At 38.4% G+C, this 21977-nt stretch overlaps 1 protein-coding gene across 1 annotated transcript in view; it reads left to right on the plus strand.

Moving 5' to 3' along the window:
* The window catches only part of slc35d3 (solute carrier family 35 member D3), a 31753-nt gene extending 14002 nt beyond the window's left edge, over window positions 1–17751 (plus strand). Inside the window, exons 3-4 of the mRNA XM_023275534.3 lie at window positions 5606–5763; window positions 5876–17751. Of these exons, the coding sequence (XP_023131302.2) occupies window positions 5606–5763; window positions 5876–6619 (902 nt within the window). The 3' untranslated portion in view covers window positions 6620–17751. The remainder of the gene's footprint in view (window positions 1–5605; window positions 5764–5875) is intronic.
* Window positions 17752–21977: the final 4226 nt, after the last annotated feature.

The following is a 21977-nucleotide window of genomic DNA, read 5'->3' on the forward strand; positions in this document are numbered from 1 at the left end:
ACAATGAAAAAAAACCTTACAGATGTTAATTTCCTGAATCAATCTCCTCTGCTGATGCTGCTTGGTGTTTCTCAGTCAGGAGGAGAGTGTTTGAACCATGGACTGTGAAATGTGTCAAATATGAATCTAATGGACAGATTCATCATTCTGGGTTCAAATTTGGCCTTGATTGCCCGTTCTTTTGAGAAAATAAAGGAATATTCTAATCTTTCAGGCATTTTTCATGGAAGAATCACATGAGATAATGTCACTTAGTCAACAAGTTGTATATATGTTACTTAAAAAGTGAACCATAAGCAATTTGTTTTACAGAACTGACCAAAAAAAATCCTCTTGATGTTGGGAGAAGTGGGGGTAAAATATGTCCTGTGGTCCCTGCTAATTTAGCTTTGTCAATCCAGAGAGGATTTTGAAACTTGATGAAATCAGAGGACCTGATCTTTGTTAGGCACCAACAGTGAGCAGGACAGAGTAAAATAAGAACAAAAAAGGCCATTAAGTCCAGAAATCTGCTTTGAAATCATAGAAAAAAGGATCAAAACCAGCCTGAAAATGATCAACTTTGAAAAATGTCTTTATTATCACGGTAAATCCCCTGATTATTGTCGGTATATCGATGAGTGTATTACATACAGGAGTTCCTAATAGAGAATTTGGAATCCTAAATGGCACCAATTTGACCTCATGTTAACAAATAGAAGCTGAAGATGAGGTTCCAGGAGAATATCGGTCTGTATATGTGCAACACGTTAATGAACTTATGGGGTTCATCTCTCCTGATGACTTTACTTTATTCCATCAACATATTTCCATCAGATTATCAGAAACACTTTCTCAGTTTTCACATAGAAGCTGGATTTAATGCTGAGCTCATAAATTGCATGAGAGGCTGAAAAAAACCCCAGATTCACTTCAGAATACAAGGACTTAAACAGCAGCTGGCTTTCAGCTACAAGGAGGGTGTGAAAAATTGCTCATACTGGCTCTAGACTGGATTAAAATCAAAGAGCCAGGCAGGTAATATTAAAATTACTCCACCTTCCCTACAGAAATAAATCCTGTACGAATGAGGCTTTAGAGATGCAAATCCTTCAAATAGTAGCTGTAAATTGCCTCTCCAAAGATGAAAGCTCTGCTGCACCATCAGTAGCTGTGAAAAATGCCTTTAACAGTCTATGTAAGAAGTTTTTTTTAACCAAGACCACCTCCTTCTTGAACCAAACTGTTGTCTTTTCCTATGTCTTATCAAATCAAGTCAGTTTTGTATGTATCTTGTCAGGGGGCTTTACAGTCTGTGCAATATTTTGCACTTTCTAAGATTCATCTTCAAGTACAGACAGGCATGAAATAGGTGTTGTAGGCTTTGTATATAAACCATAGTAACTTCAAAAGGTAAGTCTGGCGGTAATCTATAAATTTCTTACCATCAATACACCAGTTAATCTGTTCATCTATTTCTCAACTCTGTGACTTAGCTGCCAGCCTTTAGCCTGTTCCTTCCTTCATTTCATGTAAAGTCCCCATTGGGTTATACCTAGAGAACTGGAATTTCATACAGTTGCCGTTGACAAGATATACTGTAGGTGGTGATTTGCGCATGCATGTCCTAGTTATTGCTACTGAAATGTAATTTATAGACAATCTGGCTTACACAGTGGGACATTTTTTTAAACTACAAGATGTTACCTTTCAAATTAAGTCTTAAAGATGTAATTTGACTCAAGAGTTCTGCCTTTAAAACCTTTTTCCATATTGTCACTGAAGTGTCATAAAAGGGTGTGGATGTTAAGAGTTCAGCAACATGTTAATCTTTAGTTTATGTTGCTAAATCATTTAGTTTGTAGAAAATGTTGCTTAAACTGGAGGAAAGGTATTCTGCAGTTGTTGGGGACTGTTTTAGTGCTGGACTAATAGGGAGTATTTGAATTATCAGGGCAGTTTATGTTGTTTCCACATAGCTCTGTGTAAGAATACGAGTCAAACAAAGTCCATTCATTCCTACGATAGTCTCTCTTGATCTCTGAAGTGTTTGTGAAACTCCTGATATAATCCGGTCTTTAACTTGATTGTAATTTGAAAGTGGAACTTCTGTGATGGATTCCAGAGAGGCCATGCTGTATTCTAGGAAGAAAAGAAATCATTTGTTACACACACTGTAAACACTAAATTGACTACACACCAGGCTGAACAACCACTTATTACTCACCATTCATAGCTGGGCCTGTTTTTTTTTTTTTTATCACAGTATTAGGACGTGCATTTCCCTTGAAACAAGACAGTAAAAACTGATACAATTAGCCTCTCAATCATGTCTGTGGTAAAGTTTTCAACCATTTATAAAGAAGTTTTCTTGTGTTGAACATTTGGACACAGTGTCTGTATATTATATGGAATTACAAACAACAAACAGAGTACATCCTCATTTCAAAATAGCTCCGTGTACGTGTATGAGACAAGCAGAACTCCATTTATTTCCACTGAAACCTCAAAGAGACCCAGCTGTGTGCCAGGAAGTCAGAACGACAGATTAGCTAATAGGCTAACAGGTTGACTATGCTTGCGGTCAAATTGTGTAACTGTGTAATTGTAAAGAAACGAACTTAGCTAGTTGAACTCATGCTAGCTGTGTAAAATATGGAGTGCATTCACAGCGGTTCATACATCTTGTAAGAAAAATATTTTACACAAGTGGCTTCACACTTGGCAAGAACTCAGTTCTCACCATTTACTGTATTATTGGTCCTTTCTTGTTGTGGTAATGTTCACATGTGAATATTCTCATAAACCTGGACTTTGCTTCTCTCTCATGTTTTCATTAATTCATAAATACATGCACATCCCAGTGTTAAACACCAGGAGGCGGCGATTGTAAAGCATACAGAGTTACGAACATCAAACAAAGCTGGAAACAAGGGATTACTGTCTTATTGGATCTAAAAATCCCAGTGGCGTTTTCAACTAAGTTTTATCGCTAAAAGTTTGTAAGATATACAATAAGGCTTTCAAAGCGTCTGAATTGAGTTCCTCAGTGTGTTGAAGGTTTGATTAATACTTTTCCTAGTTTCACAGCAGCTATCTTTAAAGTCATGAATGAATTGCTTGTTGTGGGTTTGCTGCAGGTAAATCATTTCTGTATGGGAGTTGTCATGACAGATGCTGGTGTTTTATTACAACGTGAGCCAGAGAGTGTCTTCATCCTCATATTTATTGTATGACCGATTTCTCATGACAGCTCATGTTGGAGAAGCCATTAAAATGATTGATCCTGATTGATTTTAATGCAGCATCTGGATCAGATTCCTGATAAAAGATGGCCCAACAGCCTTTATTGCCCATTCAGTGGTATTTGCTGAGTTAAGACTACTGTTAAATCATTTTTATTTGATAAACATTGGCATTTTTAAAAATTCTAATAGAAATGTTGCTCTGATCCTCAGCCCCAGTGGAGGCAACAGTTTAAATTGTACATTTTTACTGTGAGCGTGTGTGTGTTTGTTGGATTTGTCGCAGTCTTCATCAAGTTTCCAGCCCACATGCACAGTCAGTACAGGATTAATTCTTGATCTTTCCTGCTTTGTCTTCCAAATACAGTCATCTTTTCTCTGATCTCCATGTTAAATTCCTACACTCTTCCTCCACAAACAATTAAATATAGAAACAGGGACTACATGTAAATGTACTTGATAATGAAGCCACACTTGTGATTTCTGGAGCTCATCAGGGCAGATGTTTGAGAAAGGTCATCTCTCAGCTTTTGACAGAGCACACTTGTAGTCTTTTAAGGAAGAACACATGGTAACAAACAATGATTGTCCAGTCACAGGTCTGTTGAGCTTCGCTGGTTTAAAGGCTGTATAGTTTCCTTACAAAACAAAAGCCATGCACAGTTAATATTAACAGGTGATGTTAGCATGGCTGAGGAACTAACAGCCTACAGTGGTAGCTTTTTATTTCAAAAAGCAACTCAGGCAACAAAGGCAAATCACGTGGTCACTATTTTATTATGTGTGGTTACGTTAAAAATATATCTATTACAGTGACAAATTACCCTTCTTCAAGCAATTTTCACATTAAAATGGAGGCATACTGCTGTAAAAATCCTAAAATATCAGCATAAACTGCTGTGTTGCATGCTTTTGTGTAGTTAAAATCAAACCTTTTAAAAATTATTCAAGAAAATAACATTTTAGTTACATTTCCGTTAAAAATGGACTATAATTCTAACTGAGCAGAAACTTGCTGGAGTCCAGAAAATACAGAAATTTGGGGTTTTCTTTAGCATCTTGAAAAATTGTTCTCACCACACATGTATTTTTATATCTCAGCACAAAGTCAGCAGTAGTCAGTAAGATGTGTCAGTTTTGGCAATTCAACAAAATATGAAACTTTTTCCACTCTAGGGAAGCTCCAAATAATATAAAGTGGTTTCCCACTGCAGGAAATTGCCCTCGAATGGCCTGAACATTTAACCTTTTGATGCGTAACATAGGTCAAAAGCTACCCAAATGCAATGGAAAACGGGTATCTCCTGACCCACACTGTGCATCATAGGGTTAAGTGTGATCAGCTGTGGGCCGTTTTGGGGTAAAAACAAGTACCCACTCCAAGTTGGGTACTGCTGAACGCTCCTGAAAAAGTGCTGAGCAGGGAGGTCTTGTTGTGGTTGGTTAAACTTGGAGAGGACCACAACGATGTGCCTCATTTTTCCTGCTTCTCGACGTCCATGTTGAGTAGCATTCTGCTCTACTCAAATATCACCATTAGCAACGTAAAAATTCGCCATACCTGCTAACAGAACAGGTCTCCATTGTTCTATTTCCTACGTACTCTTAGAAATGAATGCATGTCCCTTGTCCTGTGATTTTTTGGCACTCATTGGAGTGAAGTTGTGGTTGAAACAGATGACTGACCTGCCCTGAGCACTGTATCCCTAAAGCCACCTGAAGAGTTTTGTTCTACCCCTTACAGTGTTTTCCAAACAGAATTAATTTTTAAAAATTGTGCCATGAAGTAGACACATGATGTCTGTCAGTTTAAACAATGTCAGCATTACCAACACCAATGTGACCGTTACTGTGGTTTCTGAGTAGGTTGTAGGGAGGAAAAGTTACAACAGTGTCACTTATGCAGCTTTGTAATTACATATTTTCAGTCCTATGCTTACAGCTTTAAAATAAACTTTCTTATCTTGCAAAATGGTCTTTTAAATGGACAAATATTGTTTAATTCATGGCGCTATTCAAACAGGATGAACAAATGATCTGTCTAGTGACAGATTACTGTACGTAATTGTTTCTGAGATAAGGTCTCACAGGACAGACTGCAAGGGGCGGGTCTTCCTCGCTATAAAACAAAAATATTGCCTCTCTTGACAACCTAATTATCAGCCCTCAAATACAGTCTGCCTTTGTAGATCAGTGTAGTTCACAAGGGACATGGACAATTATATGATATATGGAAGACTCCACAAGTACAACATATCACAAAAAACGTGGATAAATAAATGCAAAAAATCACAGTTATAGAAATCCAAAAAGCAGACAATTTTCAGAAGTGATGGAAGAGAAAGAAATCCATTATTTTTATCTTTTAATTTTTTTTCCAGGTGCTGGTGATCTCACTGGTGACCCCTTCGGTTACGTCACTGGTGTTTTGGCTGTGATCATCCACGCCTCCTACCTGGTTCTGATCCAAAAAACCAGCCATGACAGTGAATACGGGCCACTTACTGCGCAGTACGCCATCGCCATCATGGCCTCACCGGTACAGACTCTCTTTTGTATCTTTGTGGTGTTTGTTTGCCTCTCCCACCATCTTTTATATGTCTCTCTTCTTAATTACTCATTATCTGTTCTTGTTATATTCTTTTTCTCAGGTGCTGCTGGTTTGCTCCGTCATTTCCATGGATGCAGTCAACATGTGGTCATACGAGGGCTGGAATGACCCTCACATCACCGTCATCTTCATCCTCTGCATCTTCATCGGCTGTGCCATGAACTTCACCACACTGCACTGCACCTACATCAACTCCGCCGTCACCACCAGCTTTGTCGGCGTGGTCAAGAGCATCGCCACCATCACCGTTGGAATGCTGGCATTCACCGATGTCGCCCCAACCGGACTGTTCATCGGCGGCGTGGTGGTGAACACCGTCGGCTCCATCACCTACTGTGTGGTGAAATACTTTGAGACAAAGAAGAAGAGCTTGTACGAGGATCTGGAGGAGGCTGGGAAGGATGGCACGCTACCTGGGGAGCCTTACCAAGAGAAACCGCCCATTAATGGCACCGGGCCTGCCCCCGGATTTGATCCAGGACAGTCTGAGATAGAGGGAGTGTTGAGCAGTGATGGGAAAGAGGAGACGGCGACGGCACATTTGACTAACGGAGAGGTGTGGACGGGAGACGGTGGACAAACAGACGGAGAAGCAGGCGTGAATTCTCGTGTCATGACGGAACAAGAGGTGCTGGAGATGCAACGGGAGCACCTCCACAAGGAGGGCACCACCCCTGGTCAGTCGCTCAGTGACAGCTATGTCGGGGTGTGGAGGTCCATCAGACACCTGCAGTTCATGAAGAAAGAGCCTTTGATCGATAACATGGAACAGCAGAGTCCGTAGAGTGGGACAGAGACCTCAACAGACTCTAGAGAAGAACACAGGAAATAAAGTCTGCTGAAGAAACCAGCAGAGAAGAAAACAACAGACTGAACCTCCACTGTTTTCCACCAGGAACCTCTTTTATTAGCTTCAGCGGTGCTTAACAAATGCTTGTTGGTCATGCTGTTGCTGTGGTACCTCAATGACAGTTTTTGTGCCAAAGGCTCAATTTCATCACCCAGGACTGAAGAACAGGCAGTTAAAAGTAAGAAGCAGAAAGTAATTTTCTTTGCTCATGATGAGAGTAAAAAGAGGTTCCCGGTGGAGAGAAGTGGATGAAGAGTTTTGGGAGAAGCTGCCTGTCAGTGATAAATTCTGCCTCTCATCTCCTTCAGCTCTGCGGCGTGCAGCGGGGACCACGCAGGCCACGGCTAGCATGATTCGGTTTGCGTCCCCGCTGATTAGCCAGCTAGCCAAACAAAAGCAGGTCTTGTGCAAAACTTGTGCAAAACTCAAATATCATCTCCAATCAGGGAAGAGCTGAAGACACCTGAAAGTTTGCGTTTTGTGTACGATATTGGTGAATTCTAACTGGCTGTGGGTGTGCAAGTAAATAGTTTGTGGCTGTGTTCACTCGGGGTTTGTTTGTTTGACTCTGGAATTTGACCATTTATGTGTTTTCCAATGATCATAAACACTGAACTGTGTCAGCACCCATTCTGATGGAAAAAGGAATGAAAATAATAATAATGTGGCATCATGTTGGACTTCAGTGTCATTTTATGTTTAGACATCTGTAGTAATTTAACTTTACCATTTTATTTCAAGTGCTGCACTCATGATGAAACTGGGGTAAAATTTGAACCTTTTGTAGTTCTATTACCACTATAATCTGGATTTGATTGGGTTTTATTTGAAACTGAACTAAGCTTATTTGGCAGCTTTAGTTTCTTTACAGTTATATATACATATATTACTTTTAGTTTCCAAGCAGTATGTCACGAACTAAACTCAATTGGCCAAAATTAGCAGCCATTTTAATAATTGTTGAAAGAAAAAAAGTACAGAAAAAAGACAAAAATTTAATAGTTTCAGCTTTACAGATGTATTTCCTGCTTGTCTGTTCAGTTTTTTAAAATCATGTTCACTGTTTTTAATGATTTTTAGCTTTGGATTGTTGGTTGGACAAAACGGTGTTCATGAAGGCCACACTGTTTTCAGAAAAAAATATCATTAGCTGCAACCATTATATAAAATTGGTAAAATAAGCTCCTCCGCAACAGTACTTACACTCCTTACAATTCAATTCACACTTTATTATGGACACAGCTCATTGGTGGTCCACTAACAAAAAACCCCAAAAACAAACAAACAAACAAAAAAAACAGAAAGAAACTGAACAAAATTTCTTGATTTTACTTAATATATAATTCTAATATTATATATTATAATATAAATTGTTGAACCTTTAATTGCATTGGAGTAATTATACAATGCAGGACTCCAACTTTACTTAAATAATAAATGAATATTTCACTCAACACCCACCAGCTGCTACATTAATAGCTGTACAGCCGGTGACATTATCTGACTAACATGCCAGCCAGCCTGCAGCATACCAGTTTACCAGCATACCATCCACAGAGGCTGTCAAGCCAATAGCTTACTGTCAGTCAAGCTGTGTCATATGTGAGTACGTGATGGTCTGCATGATGTAAATTTTGTCATTCCACCAAGTCTTTGAGAGTCTGCAAAGACCCCTCTCCCATATTTTTGTGTGCAGCCCAAAATATGAGTGGACTACGTTACCACATCACTAGTGCACATTTGGCGGTAATGTGCACACACAGAATGTGCAGATATGACCTACTGCGTTTTGCATACTGTAGTTAAATATTGTGCTATTTTTCTACTCTGCTTAGTCGACTCTGTTGTATATTTGCGCACTTAGTTGTGTGTACATAGTCCGAATAAGAACACTATTGCCCCTGCACCATGGTCGCCACATGTGCTGTCCGCCAAGATGGAAATTTTGGGTTGCAGACAGAAATCCATGGAGGGATCTCTGGCAGATTTGGGGAAAGGACAAAATTATGTCACATGAAAACTCACAAATAGTTTAACACTGTCCTTTTAGCAATAACTGCATGTCCGAGTGCACGAGATTATAATCACGGCAAAAGTCACAAAAGCTAACTAGCCTACTAATGATGGTGAGTTAGCTAGTTAGCTTGGTTGATGACAGGGGAATAATTTAACATCATTAAGTAGACTTATTTGTACCATTTCACTTCAGCACAGCTAAATAGCAATTAAACATGCTAACAACAGCTAACATGTTATTGCAGGCCAGATGGTGAAGTAGTATGAGATAACTGCTAAAATGCCAGTCTGTCTAGAGCATGTTAGCATGCCACGTAGCTGTCCAAACTAGCTACCTTACAGTCTGTAAGTAACAATAGCTAAGTGGCTTTCTAATGATGGGAGAAAGCTAGTCAGCTTGTTTGCTAACATCAACATTATTCAATGCTTTTCAAAGCATGCACTAATTGTGCTGCAGGTTATGTACTGGCAGATAGCATGCAACATATAGCAATGCTAACAAAGGCGAGACAGGTAGCTAGCTTGGTTGTGAACAGGAATAATTGAACATTGAGACTCATTTGTTGGATTTCCCCCCGGCTAGTAAAACTGTGAATTCATTCCTCATCTATGAAGCAGTCATTATACCCACAGAGCTGTGTAGAGGTGGATGGTTCAACAGAGATTACATGATGTAATAGCTAATCTTGTTCTCCACTCTCAACAAGATTTTGGTGGATTTTGGTCCACAGCACAGATTCATGTGTTCAGACCTTCATTTACAGAGAAAAAAATACTTTATTCAGTTATATGATTTAGTCACAAAATTCAACACTTTTAACTGGTGTGACTTGGCCTTTACAGTACAAACTGTATTCTGACATCAGTGCAAAAAATCACAGCAGCAGCACCACATGTTTCCAGAAGGTCTTGATTACTTGGACTTCCCACAGTTCTCACTGTGAACAGTTATTGTTACTTTTTTACCTTCAGTAGAAAATATTTGCTAGTAATTCCTGCCCACAGTGAGGTGTGTGGGAGGCATCCAACACAAAGCAGTGAGTGGTTGTTTCCTTGATATGTATTTGAATCCTCTGAAGCAACACGTGGCTAATTCAGTATTTTTAATAAGATTCATATTTAACGCCTCTAACAGTAACTGAAGAAAAGGTACAAGTGGGTGGTAGAAGGAAAGGTAGCTTCAGGATCATCTGTTGTTCATGCAGATTGGTTTGATTTTGGAGACAAGTTTGTCGAGAAAGAGGCATTAACAACTGATAAATGATTTTGAGATCTACAGTTATTAGCTTAGTTTTGAGTAACAATCAACTTCTTCCACACGTAAAGACATTGTAGATGTCCACACACTACAGGAGGCAGCAGAAACAGAATCTAGTTAATTAAATAAGGTTAATTATGTTGAAGTAGAGGAAATATCAAGACTTATTTACTTTTCTTACTTTGGGATACCATACATGCTTGTGTCATTATGTCATTAGCCTAGCTTAGCATAAAGACTGGTAGTAGGGAGAAACATCTAGCATAGCATTTCTTAATCAAAATTCAATGTTAAAAAAAATGTTTCATGTGATTATACAAGCCGGAACTATGTCTTCCCCACTGACCTCACGATGACCAAAGAACCCAAGGAAGTAGTTAAAACTACAGATACAAGTTTGGTCAGATCTGCACTAAAGAGAAGCAGAAACCAGCTTTCCACGTTAGACCAGGCCACTGCTGTCTGGCTGATGAGGCTCTCTGCCCTCCTCCAGGCGACGCAGCGACAGTTTCTAATGAAATCAGTCAAAATCAGGCTCTCTGAGGGACATGTGTGGGCTGGTGAGCCGGCCAAACGTCTAAAAGAATTATTCACATCAGCCAGTTGGAGTCAAGACTCCTGCACATGTGGGCTGAACCGTCATGGACAGACATTTTAAATTAGGCCTCGGTGCTAATGACCACATCTGTTCCACTGAATTGAACAGCAGATGTCAGATTTGAGATAATCCTGCATCATCTTTATAACTGCTGTTTCATGAAAGTGACAGCTGATTCACTTTTGAAAAATTGGAAACACAACCTTGTTTAAGGAAATATTAAACATCACTAAAGGAATCTTTCCACATTTTGGGAAATGCTTACTTTCTTCGGCCTCATGTCTCAAGCACAAAACTTGAGCCAGGAGACGATTAGTTTAGCCTAGCATAAGGACAAGAAACCATATGAAGATGCAAGCTTGGCTCTGTCCAATTACGGTTGAAAAATAAATCCACCAACACTTGTACAGCTTGCTAGCATGTTGTATCTGTGGTTTTAGAGGGAGTTATGTGGTCTTTACATCATTACTGTTGCCAAGAAAAAGTTCCAGCACACAATTCCCCATAAAAACAACAACTTCTCATTTTACATCATTGCATCGGCTATAAAATGCCAGAAAACTAAAGAAATTCCATTATAATTTCCTTAAACCCTTCAGGTGTTTCATTTGGACCCACAGAGAGTAAGAAACTCTAAAGACATTCTACCTTTTCTACTCTAAATAAACTGAGAAAAAACTGCAAATCCTCACAAATGATATGCAGGAACCAGAGAAAATTATTTTTTTTGCTGAAAAATGACAAATGTTATTTTTCCGTCAGTCAACTACCTGACGAATTTACTGATTGTTTCAGCTTTAAACAAAATATGTTTTTGTTTTTTTTTTTTTTTACCTTTTCATTCCGAATATAGAGTAATAAAGCATTCAGCTAAGATCATTGGTTCATAAGATCATAATTGTGGCATTCAGACCTTTAAAGAAACCTTTTTAAAAGCTTCTGAATCCTCAGAAAACTGTGTTAAACTACACTAAATTTTATTTAATAAGGTGACAGTTTCCCTGATGAAGATTCCCTGAGAACAGAGAAACAAATGAGACATTATGTTCCTGGTAAAGATTTCTATAGAAGGTTAGCTGCAGTGATCCAATCTGGGGAATGAATTGTAATAAAACCTCTGCTTGCAGCTGTGGAATTTTGCATGTACATCCCCACCAGAGACAAAATGAGACTTAAATCACAGTGAATTAAAGAATGTGGAAATAAAATACATCATAAAATTTAATTATCGTTATCAGCATGTAAAAATACTTGTACATGCCGAAACATCAAGTGGTAGTATTGAAAAGCCTGTGCTGATCTTTGCACATATCTTTGCTTGTTTGCTTCACAGAATTTGACAATTAGATGATCATTTTGGACAAAATTTGCTGGTTTGATAGCCACAATTTCCTCTAATGCCCAATCGAACAAAAGTACTTTGGTCTGGCACTTGGCAGTGAGTCCTGATGGGTATTTAAAGGTAATCTCTGAAGTTTCCTTTTAACAAATTAAAGTTGCAAATTACAATTAATTACACGCATGGACAGTAGAGTCAAAGCTGCCAAATAAGAAATCCTTAGTTCCATAATGTCAGATTTGAGTTATACTAGTTACTTATGACAAATCAAATCAAACTAACACCTACAAAGGTGCAACATTTATACGTCACACCAGTGGCTAAAAGACTTTAGCGTAGGGTACACCTGTTTCCTCGCTCCAATCTTCTCGTGCTTTGCCACCTTGAGGTGCATTTAAGTACTTGGAAGATCCTCCATGATGCTGGAGGGGGGATTATTTCCAGGAAACTGGAGGAGAGTGGGCATAAGAAAGCTTAAGTTAGCAGGCAAACTTTGAAGCACTCTACTTTTCTGTTTCCTGCTGCATTGCCACCACCCGTTGACCATTGGTAGGCCTGTGTGTCGCATTATCTGCATCCTTGTGTTCATGACAAACAAAACAGACCCACCAATGGAAAACCTGCTCCATAGCACTACTAGAGGTCAAAAAGTCCACCTTTAACAGCATATGTGCACCATCCGCATTCTGATCGCCGTGTAGTTTCTAACCTGAATCCTCCTTACAGGTAGCATTTATCTTCTCCTCTGCAAACATAGTCTCTTTCACAATGAACAAAGCTTCAGGCATCTTGAAATGTGTGGAAAGAAAAAGCTGTCAACCCCTGATATTGATTAGTATTGATTTTTCTTCTCACACTCCCCAAACTTCATTAAACGGTACATGAGATGTGGCGTCGCCTCAGGCTGCAGAGAGCAGAGTGGTGGCTGGTAGATGTTTTGTCCACGATTAACACTTGAAAAAATGAGAAATGTAGTTGTTATAGCATGACGTGTGAATCGTTTGGTGTTTCAGAAGTGTTCTGGGGTGATAATGAGTCAGTGGGAAATACTGTGGTAAACACTTGATATGTGACTATTGACTGTGGTCCAGAGGTTGGACATTGTGACTGATGCGGAGCCTCCTGGGAGGGAAAATATGAGTAATTATAGATACTTTAATTGGTGTGTTTGATTCACAAATGCCATGAGTGCACGGATGTATTTGAAATGTTTGGTTTAACCTTCACATATTCAAATCTAAAGGCTGAGAATCACTGTGAAAACCTGCTTTAAAGGCTGGGATATTGACAAAAGCAGAATATTCCGACCTACTTCACTCAGTGTGAGGCAGTTGATATTACATTTTCTCAATTTCTCCCTTTAATTAATTGGCCTGTATTTATTCTGTATATTGCATAACATTTCTTTCTTTAATAATTAAGTAAATTAGAGCCAGATTAGTTGATTGCAGATCACATTATTCACATCATCAGCATTTTGTTAAATCTACCAAAATAATGCCTGAAAACATAAGAAGTTAAAACAACTTTCTAATAATTCTGACAATTTTCTGGTGAGTTTGCTGGAAAGAAACCATGTAATTTGATACTAATTTTAGGGGAAATTGAGTTTTTACTTGGTACACTTTCAATTAATTCCAATTAACTGCTGCCATAACCTCCCTCTCTCTGAGTGTTTTAATCTGCACAGCAGGTCAGCTGAAGAAAAAACTGTGAATTTAGTCTGAAGACAATTGAACATCTGTGGAAATGAAAGTTTCCAATAATCACTGAATAATGAAAATCTATTAATGATCGTTAACAGAGCAGTAAAGAGCAGAACATGTCTATCTCTAATTAGAGATGCAGTTCTTTCCTGAAAACTTAATAATCAGAAACTGGAAACAAGTCGCTGCTGTAAAATGCAGAACATGCACAGCTGGAACACTTGTTTGTTTGCTTGTTTTTTGACTGTATATTTGCGTTGTTGTCCTTTAAAGTTATCTGACCTCCAGTGAATGTACTGTATGCAAACTGTCACAGCTATGGAAGCATCCCCAGGCAGACCCACTCGCCTCACATCCCCTGATCCCTTCATCCTACTGGCAAGAATATCTGTATGAAGTGAATTAAAGTCATAGAGCACTGAGAGACACCAAATGACCAAAAATAGACTAAAAGTGCCAAAAAGAAACATACAGTAAGACCCACAATACAACTGCAGAGACCAGAGACATAGACCTTTGAGACGACCACAAAGACACACAAAATGAAAAGACCGACACAAAATGATCACAGGAGACATAAAATGACCATGGAGACATTTAAAACAACCACACAAGCATGTATCTACTAGACAGAGACACAAAACTAAACAAAATTACCACAGTGACATGCAAAAAAAACAAATGACTGAGAAAAAAGACATACAATGACTAAAAAGAGACACAAATAAGTAAAAAAGACATAAAACATCTGAAATACTCAAAATAACTATAGAGACACGAAAAGACCAAAAAAAGACTCAAAATGACCACAAAGACAAACATAATAACCCCAAATGACAATAAAGACATACAAAGTGACCACACATATTGAAAAAAAACAGCCACTCTAAATGGCCCCAGAGATCCAAAATGACAACAGAGACTCACAAATTGGCATAAAACAACAAAAAAATGACCACAAAAGGTTTTAAACAACCATGTAGATGCCCAGAATGACCACAAAAGATACAACATAAGCACCGACACAGAACCTAAACATAATATTGTGAACGTGTGTGCTTAGTGTCCTTCAGTCTGTCTCATTTCCTGTATAAGACAGACAGGGGCCTTTCATTGGTCTGTGCCTGGGGGTCTGTTTTCTCATCATCCATCCATTCAGAGTCTTAGTTACAAACCACAGTGCATTTGAGAAACCGATCATCAGTTGTAGAGCTGAATGCAGCAGCATGTTGGAAGAGTGACAGGAAGCAAATAAACAGCCTGGTGTCATGAAACTGTGAAATGAGTAGATGTCTTTAAAAAACACATGACGTGTGTTGTGCATGAAAAACAAGACACATTTTCTGTCTTTCTACAAAAAGTTGTCATGCTTTTATTGACCAAAATAAAGCTGGTACAATATTTGAGAAAAAAAAAAAAAAAAAACGTCGCCACACTCTTTGCACATTGACATCACACAACACAACACACTGGCAGCTTTCTGTGTGGAAAGCTACGGTTACCAGCTACAGTAAAACGTAGTTGATTCATTGATTTGTGTATTTTTTGAAATCACTATTTAAGCATTAAGCTTATTCTTGATAGAGCAGCTCGTCAAAAATCCACAGTTTCCTTTGAAACCACTGTGAAACCTGCAGAAACGCGAATGTGACATCTTGCTTTTTGGTTTTGACAGGTTAAGTGTTTTCTATTGAACAGTCATCTTGGAATTGACTCAGCAAACTGTGCATGCACTGCAATGTGGCCCACACACACTAATTCGCACTGTACTTGTGAGGACCATCATTGACGTGATGGTGAAGATTTGCATAGAATCTTTACAACGAAGTTAAAACCTGCACAATTTAAAACAAAATATATTGCTATTAAAAAGGGGATCCATCACATTTCAAATCTCTGAAAAGAAAGCCCCAGATATAATTTGATGATAAATTAAACAAAAAAAAATCAGTCAGAGAGCATAATACTCCAACAAGGCTGTTCAGTTGTTGTATCATTTCCGATGAATGAAATCTTTAACAAAAAATGACCTTCCGCTGACCACAGGTGTGTGTTATGCATGTGTACGTTATGTACGGATACCGAATCGCGTGACCTAAATATGTAGCCGGCGGCAGGAACTGATGGGACTCAGAAACACCCCCACAATTTAATCAGTTGTTTCTTGTATGATTTCTGACAGATAAGTCCTGATAAGTCCACAATGATTAATGTGTAGTAGGATTGCAATCATGTGATCGTCAGCAGGCAGCTGATGTAGCGTTCACTTGTTGTCATAGTTACACTGATGCCGTGCGGCTAACTCACAATGATGCAGAAATCTTTAACAAATCTGTGGATCCAGACTATAAGCTGTATAACTGCCAAAATCTAATGAGTTGGTCCTTGTGTCATTCATGACCTTCCCTGAAAATTTCATCCAAATCCATTAGTCTGTTTTTGAGAAATGCTGCTAAAAGACAAAAACAGACACACGGACAAACACACAGATAAATGTACACCGATCATCACATAAATCCGTTGCATTCCTCGGCGGAGTGATAATGAAATAATTCATATAACATGTACATTTAAAGCAATTAAAAAATATGATTATCTGTCCCATTTATTTTCTTCCAGAGTTAGAACAGGTCCAACTTAATTTACTGCAAAATCCCCACTATAAGGAAGTTCAGTTAAGGAGTTTGATACTAATGATAATATTCTCTTTTAAATGTATAATTATTACCAGTTTAAAACAGTGAACACATAAACAAGTGCATGTAGACTTAAAAGGTTATAAATGAAAAAAAAGCCCTGACCTTACACCTAATGTTAACACTAGTACTGATGATTCATTCAAAGAAAAATAACAAAACAACTTCTAAAGCTGAGTTTTTAGCCTGAAAATAGCCTGTGAAGGAATGTCCTCACTTCTTTCAACTGGTTCTTACAAATATAGGAGAGCAACAGTCGACGGACAGACAGAGGCAGCGCATGCTGATGTCAAATTATTCTCCAAAGTGTTTTAAGACACTCAAAGAGGAACGCGACCTCAGAAACAGGATGAGTTTTTATTTGCACAATAATGTTTTACATTATTTTTTATTAGTTCCTGGTGAGCTGATCCATCGGCGATTCAATCTAAAAAGTAAATTGAATTTTTTATTTTTTTTTACACAAACCAACTTCTCCAATGGGATGCTGATTGTGGTGTTGTTTGTTGGGGGAGGAAACCCTATTTACAGAGGTGTCTCCATGGCGATTATGATGGGATTTCCATCAGGAGGCGCCAGTGACAGATGAGGTTCACTGCACTGTATACAAATGGGAAGATTCTTCCTGGAGGCTTGAAGACATGATTAGATTATTGTATTTATGATGTTGTTCATTATGTCACATGAGGTGCTGTGCTGAGATGTGTGTGTGCAAAGAAGAAGAATCTATGAAGCTAAACCATTATGGCATCAGAGATCGTTATCATCCTCCAGGGGAAAAAGCAAACAAGCATTTCAGTCTTGTTTTTTACCACCTTTGTTTGAACCAACCCCTGATTTAAGCTTTATTTCTCCAACCTGTCTGAATCGTGAGAATAAATCATGACAAAAGATTGGATGTAATCCATGGCTGTGATGAATAATCCTCTTAAATTGTGACATAAAAACAAAAAAACTGAACTAAAAAAGGAAACATTGACACTGAAATATATGTTACAAGCATTAAGAAATTAATTTTCAGTTGCCCATTGCTTGGTCATGAACTTTCTGTCTTACTATAATTTTTCACTTGATGCGTTTTTTAAGTTCTTGAGTGTTTTACAGTCTTGAAAATGGAGAGGAATTATTGAGTGGAGGAGCTAAAGACGGTGCAATTCTGTCTAATCTGTACCTTTGCAATGGCGGCCGTTAGTTCAGGTGTTCTGGTTTGGCAGAGCTTCACATTGTGCTTTCCAAACCCAACAACTCATCTACCTGCACTGAGTTCTGCTGCACTGCGGTGTGAGGCTGATGAATAATTTGCATCAGCACGTTTTTTAAGACCTTGTGCCGCAGCAGTAACCCTGACTTTTACCTTTAAGAGACTTTGACTCTATTCGCACGGGACTAGCATTGCCTGAGGACTTCTACTAATTTGTAATAATTGCAGAGGTCATCTTAGCCACGTCCATAATTTGTACATATTCTACCACAAACAACCTCCCATGTTATACCAATCACAGAAATCCATTTAGTCTTGTGTGAATTGGCAGCTCTGTGATTTTAGGTGTTTTTTTTGTTTGTTTTTTTTAGCAAGGTTTTTTGTCTTCTCCATTTCTTTTTGCCTCTTGGCATCCTAAGAATTATGGAGGCAAAATATTGGCAAATTTGGCAAATATTGAAGAAAGTTAGACCAACATTCTGGGTGCAATTCACAGAAAGCTCAAATCATCAGAGGAATCTATTCTCAAAGCATGATTAGATAGATGACATGGCAGAATGTGATAAGATAAATTTTCCTGTTATTATTTGGGGGCCTATTAATATCATCCTATCTAATGTCAGTAAATTCAGGTGACGCACTGACTTTGCTTATCCTATTTGAATGCAGCAAAAAACGCTTATGGAGGAGGTAATTTCTCTATTACATGAAGTCCCCAGGTGATAGTAGTCCCATGTGAATAAGGCTTTAGCTACTATAAAATGTTCCGGCCGACCTCTGCCAAACCTGCATGCCGTTATTAAAGGGTAATTCTGGTCTTTTTACACTTGACATATTTCCTATTAATGGGTTGATTTGATTTAGCTGCTCATCTGTGGACTCTGCTTCCAATAAATATGGCTGATCATCAAATTGAAATGATCTGTGACCATCATAATGGTCAGTGAGGTGATCCCCCATTACATTTAGCTGCTGAGTTTCCAGAAAGTCCGACTAACACTGATGAATATGCCAGTGATTAGGTCAGGTGGCAGGTTTCCCTGGATGGAAATCCTTACGTAGTTAGAAAAATGACCGTCCCAAGTGACTAATTTCTGTGTTTCCTTTTAGTGAAGTTGAAAACAAATGTCTAAAATAGTGGTGAGACGTGGTTAAAAAAATAATCTCATTAATTATAGGCTTTGTAATTACTTAATCACATCATATTTGACACAATAAGCAAAGTTTTCAATTCAAATAAATTTTGGTTGACGACTGAATCGATGAATAGGTATACATGTGAACTTAAACAACAAAAATGTTAATGTTTCATTTATATTTATCTGTACATTTTGTCTGTCTATCTACTACAGAGGTGTCAAGCAAATTTTAGTTCAGATGCCACATTCAGCACAATTTGATCTCAAGTGGGCCGGACCAATAAAATCATATCATAATAACCTATAAATAACCACAACTCCAAATGTTTCTCTTCTCCAACTGGGGGGATATGTGAAAATCAGCATTTCCCCCTTTGGGTTTAATAAGGGATAATAAAAATTGAAAAAAGAAATAGGGATATAATGTGAGTTAGTGCTGCTGATTTTAGTTTTCTCACACTACTACATTTCAACTCTGAGCATAAAGCAGGTCTGGTGGAGGAGGAGGAGGAGGAGGAATGGAAGACAAGCGAGGAACAGGGAGACAATTGTCTGGCTAAGAGGCCCACTCAGCACTTTACTGTTGGAAAATCTATCTGTAAACTGTCCTTCAAACACTTCAGTGGAGCTGCAGCAGCACACACACACACACACACACACACACACACACACACACACACACACACACACACACACACCTATACATAATAGTACAATCTGCAGGTTGACTGGACGCTGATAACAAGCCATTTGCAGGGAAAGAAGTGAATGGGTTGAAGAGGGAGACGAGTCTGAATGAGAGAATGACATGAAAAAATAAAGAATGAAGGGAGGGAAAGCAGGTGTGGTGGAGTAAAGAGGAGAACACATTCGACACACTGCTTTTAGCTTTTCAGAGAAATTGAATTTGGCTCAGATTCATTTCTGCACAGGCTTTTAGATTCATTTTGGGATTAGTTTTTTGCCTCTGTGCTCAGTGTCGTGTTTGCTTCTTAAAATGGTATTTGTCAACCAAAAATGTTTGAAGCATAATATAGCTTACAGAAAAGTCAGAGCATAAGCACAGAAATCTATTTAGTATGAGATATATCCAGAAAAAAAATACTTTTTATAATATTCTAAAACAACAGTGGAATGCTGACAAGCTGCGTTTTTTTTTTTTTTTTTTTTTTTTTTTTGAGGCTTATTTAGGTGATAAAATGCCGGAAACTAAAAATCTATAAAAAATAAAGCAGGGAATCATCTCACTTGAAACATAATTTAATTTTTCACGCCACTGCAGTTAAAGGACCTGGAGCATTGTTTGCATTTGGTGCTTGAAAAAGGAACAATAATGGTGAAATAGATGTAATATGGCTTTTAAGATTTCATGTTTAGCTGCAGATGTCAGCAAAAGGACAAACACCGTAAACTAAAGACAGAATAAATAAAGACAATTATAAACTATGAAAGAAAACACCTACGTCAAAGGAAGCTTCTAAAAGCATCTTGTTTTGTTATCAGGATGACAAAAAGTGTCAAGTTACTGGGAAACAAAAAGCAAATGATGGCAAAAGCCAAGCAGGAGAAGAAAAAAACAGAAACAGAAACTCCCAAACTAACAATAAAAGATCAGTAATGTTCATTTAAAACGCTGACAGCACAGGACTAAAATACAAGGTTTCTGATTTCACAGTGTGACCAACAATTTGCAAACATCTTTTGAACCTATCACACCTCGGTTTAGGTGTGAAGCAACTCAAAAAAAATGCAGTTTTGCACTTTATGTTCATTTAAGTGTCTTTACAGAGGATCTTTTATCTTAAAGTGGTGACAGACAAGTTTCTTGGTTCAACTCATCATGAAGTAAGGCTGATTGCACAACATAATGGCCTCAGAATACTGACACCACTGGCATTGAAACTGGTTCCCTATACGCCTCGCTCTCACTGTGCAATTCTGTTTGCCACAAGGTTCAAAATCTCCCAGGAGAATGAAAGCTTGATTAATGACGTGTATCTGCAAATGTGCATCCAAAACAGGAAGAGGACAGCAGTTTTATTTTCAGCAGTAGCTATCAGTAACTTCCCCCAGGTAGCTGAATTGGCAGACGATGGAAGAACTCTAGTGTCGAGTGGGAGGCAAAGAAGGCAAAGAGGGAGAGTGACAATGAACCACAGATGGGCATTCACTTGATAAAGACAGCTCAGGGACCTGAGATGGCTTAAAACTGACATTTAGTTGGCGCTATTTCCATGAGATCAAAAAGAAACAAAACCTACTTATTTATTTGTACGACCAGCTGTTTTACTCTGCTTTTATCCCAGCACTGGGATCAGGATTTCAAGTTCAAACTGGGACTCTTATAGTTCTTCCTTTGAAAAAAAAAGTCAGGATTTAAGTTGTAGACATGTTGCTATCTCTACCATTAACAGGCAAAAAACAAACAAGGACCTTCTTTTGTCTTATTTCCCAGGAGGTGGTGATTCTGTGACATCCTGTGTTGTGGGTAGTTTAGAAGCTCTGAGGAGAATGGGAGGCAATCCGGTCTTTGCAACAGTAACAGTAATACCACTTGGAAACGCTTAAACCATTTGGTGGTTATTTAAAAAATGTCTGTTTCCACCAAGCAGCTACTTTCAAGGCTGAAAAATGAAGCCACCCTATCAAAAATTGAAATTCCACAAATGTCCACATGAGGCTGGCTCCAAAAGTACTTCAATCCCCATAGAACCCCGTGTTAAAATGTCCAACTTTACAGCGCAAATAAACATGTGTACAGCCGAGATAATTTCCTTGTTCATGAAGCAGTTATGAAATAGTTTAGAGCATTATTCTGTTCAAGTATGAAGAAACCAGACCCAGTATGGTTTAAAAAGCGAAGCACACAGTCAGTCTTATATCTCCACATTGACAATGTGAACATACTGACGACTGGCTGATGTTACATTTACAATGTCCACCATCTGCATGCTAACATTGCTAATTAGTGCTAAGCATAAAGTGCAGTTGAGGCTCCTTTGTAAGTATTTTCTCATAAATGAAAGTATTGGAAAAGTTCATGTTTTGATCTGATGGTGGCGCTGGAGGGAAATTCAAGTGATCATCCAAGTTATTACAGCTGATCCTCAGGGGGAGATGACTGTGTCCTCTAAACTGCATGAAAATCCATCCAGTGGCTGTGGGGGCATTTATCCAAAACCACAGATGTAAATATCATGGTCAGTGGGAGTCATCCTCTGGGAAATATGACAATCCATCCAATGGCTGCTGAGACAATCAAACTGAAACTCATGGTGCTCTCGCTAAGAAGTCAAAGATTACCAAAGTCAGTAAGGTTCATCTTCTGAGAATGGGTGA

This window comes from Amphiprion ocellaris, chromosome 12 (assembly GCF_022539595.1).
Source record: "Amphiprion ocellaris isolate individual 3 ecotype Okinawa chromosome 12, ASM2253959v1, whole genome shotgun sequence".
Classification (NCBI taxonomy): Eukaryota; Metazoa; Chordata; class Actinopteri; family Pomacentridae; genus Amphiprion; species Amphiprion ocellaris.